We start from the raw sequence: 3,241 nt of genomic DNA, 5'->3' as shown, positions 1-3,241 counted from the left end.
TAAATTAAAACATACATTACATCTGGTAAAATATCTATATCCACGCTACACAAAGTATTAGTATAGAAATTTCCCACAACTAAAGTTAGGGATCTAGTATATATCTGAAACAAAAACAAAAACAAAAACAATACTATATTTCAACTTCTTATTTTTACTTTAGTATTTAATAGCGTGCTCTTAAAGATTAATAGACCCCAAAATGCTTATTACGTATTGGGTAAAGCATTTGCTGCTTTTCCTTCAAGTTCAATATGCTTGGGGTAATTTAGTTCCGTCTCGACCAACGGCAATTGAAATTTCCTCAACTACTACACTCACACCAACTATAGAATCTCTTTCAATTACAGCACAGCCTGTTATTTTACCTTCTAACTTTAGTGAAGAACACTCATTAGAAAAAAGAGACTTCCTTGTTGCAACCGTAACATGGCCCGAACAATATTCCCTATTTCTCGGATTTACTATTCTAGTTCCCATTGGTATACTACTAGTTCCTCAATCTACTTCTATAATTGCTACTACCACATGGTGGAATAAAGATTACACAACAACTATCCTACTGAGAACATATTCCCCTCCACCTTGGCGTGACAATATTATATTGTGGAACGTATATAATACAATCACTGAATGGTTTCTTGTAGAAACTCCTAAGCGTGATGCCACGAGAGATTCTTATACGGGGTGGACAGGATCATATATAAACTCTTACTCCACAGGCGTATTCACAACAACAGGCCTGGATGGCTATGAAACTACCGAAACAATCTATTACATTAGGACTCCTTATAACATTATTTTATCTACCACTACAACTGAATGGACTGGTTCTTTTAGATCTACCTACTCCACAGAAAAAAAAATATTAATTTCTAATGGTCAACAAGTTGAAGAAATAATATACTACGTGGAGAACCCTGTGGTGGATATCACTACTAAAATATTTTCATTTTGGCAAACTTCATACACTTCAACATACTCAACAAGTGTTACTCTTTATAGTGGTGCAGATGAAATTTTTACAACAATATATTTGTACTATATTGGCCTACCAACGAACCTATACACCATTACAGAATCGATTGGATATGGTTACAGTTTAACTTCTACAATTACCACTGTAACATCTTCTTTAACTGGAGCTGATGGATACCCAACTAATGAAATCATTATTGTTATTGCTACCCCTAATCCTTACGTAACTAGAACAATATTTAGCTCATGGAGTGGTACATTCATTTCTACATACTCAACTAAGGTTACTACAGTAGTTCACGAGGTAGGTGGTTTTACCTTATCCACTATTGAGACTGTATATTTTGTTGAAACTCCAGGTAATGCAGTGTTCACTGCTACCACAACCAAATTTCCTTGGCTAAATCCTTATGTCACAACTTTTTCAATAGGATACTCTCAATCTGTCGGTGGAGATGGACGTTTAACATTCAAGACAATATATTACGTTAGCACTCCAGGATATCTTTTGACTAGTACAACAGAATGGTCTAATTCGTTTACTGCCACGGTTAGTACATATTGGACTACAGAGTCGGATAGGGTGATGGCTGATGAAATCATATTGATTGCTGTTCCTATACCTTCTTACACAAAAACGGTAACATTTGGTTGGTCAGGTTCCTATGTAAGTACATTCTCAACTAGTACTTCGTATACTTTGGACAGTTATGGCTTTTACAGACCCGAAGTTATATACTACGTCGAAACTCCACTCGGACAATCTACTTTAACTGTGACTTCCTATTGGGACAATAGCTTCAATGCAACATATTCAACAGGATATCATACTTACACAGGCTCAGATGGTTACGAAACAATTGATACCACATATTTTATCGATGTCCCAGTGTCAAAAGTAATTTCAACTTCATTTACGAATTGGACTGGCTCTGAAACTGTAACATTTTCCACCTTTGTAACAACCCTAACAGGGTCTGATGGCATTGCAACCGAGACTATTATTTATGAGGTTGAAACTCCTACATTTAGTTCCAACTCATTACTCCAAACACTATCGAATTCTGATAGTTTATCTTTTGAGCCAGATCCCTTAAGTAGCTCATTCAGTGTCTCCGGTATGACATATTTTTCTCATAGATATACCACTAATGATATAGAATCACAAAGGAATCCTTCTATCTCACGAACGGTATCTTCAAACATATTCTCCTCATTACTCAAACCAATTACTGCATCACCAACCCTTTCCAATGCCATAGACACAATATCTTCCAACCAGACTGAGAATTCCTCATTCCCTACAGACGAACCAAGTTTCACACAATCCGCAGCTTCTAGCAGCCCACCTGCTTCTGGGGATCCAAGTTTGACACCATCCGGCACTTCGGGTGCTCAACCTGAAATATCTGGATCACAGCCTGACGGATCGGTAGCCTACAACAGAACTTCTAGCAGCCCATCTGCTTCTGGGGATCCAAGTTTAACACCATCCGGCACTTCGGATGCTCAAACTGAAATATCTCCTTCAGGCAGATCCTCTTACAACCTACCACCAGTATACACCACCACAGTGGTCTCTGGCTCGTCGACCGTTACTGAGGTTGTATCTCCATACACCACCACCGACTCCAATGGCTTGCCATCCACCGGCACCACTACCTACGCGATCTCGGGCACTTCATCTGAAAGTGGATCCTCAGTATACACCACCACAGTGGTCTCTGGCTCGTCGACCGTTACTGAGGTTGTATCTCCATACACCACCACCGACTACAATGGCTTGCCATCCACCGGCACCACTACCTACGCGATCTCGGGCACTTCATCTGAAAGTGGATCCTCCGGCCTACCACCAGTATACACGACCACAGTGGTCTCTGGCTCGTCGACCGTTACTGAGGTTGTATCTCCATACACCACCACCGACTCCAATGGCTTGCCATCCACCGGCACCACTACCTACGCGATCTCGGGCACTTCATCTGAAAGTGGATCCTCAGTATACACCACCACAGTGGTCTCTGGCTCGTCGGCTGTCGTAAAGATTGTATCTCCATACACCACCACCGATTCCAATGGCTTGCCATCCACCGGCACCACTACCTACGCGATCTCGGGCACTTCATCTGAAAGTGGATCCTCAGTATACACCACCACAGTGGTCTCTGGCTCGTCGACCGTTACTGAGGTTGTATCCTCCACTACACCACCACCGTACGTCCAATGGCTTGCCATCACTGGCACCACTACCTACGCGATC

At 41.3% G+C, this 3,241-nt stretch overlaps 1 protein-coding gene across 1 annotated transcript; it reads left to right on the top strand.

Moving 5' to 3' along the window:
- Positions 1 to 202: 202 nt before the first annotated feature.
- On the top strand, positions 203 to 3,241 carry TBLA0C00110 (uncharacterized protein; the record flags this gene model as incomplete). Its single annotated transcript, XM_004179304.1, has 1 exon — positions 203 to 3,241. A coding segment is annotated over one exon (3,039 nt), but the record flags the coding sequence as incomplete, so codon positions are not given.

The sequence above is a fragment of the Henningerozyma blattae genome, chromosome 3 (assembly GCF_000315915.1).
Source record: "Henningerozyma blattae CBS 6284 chromosome 3, complete genome".
Taxonomy (NCBI): domain Eukaryota; kingdom Fungi; phylum Ascomycota; class Saccharomycetes; order Saccharomycetales; family Saccharomycetaceae; genus Henningerozyma; species Henningerozyma blattae.
This window is presented reverse-complemented; position numbering and strand designations above follow the sequence as displayed.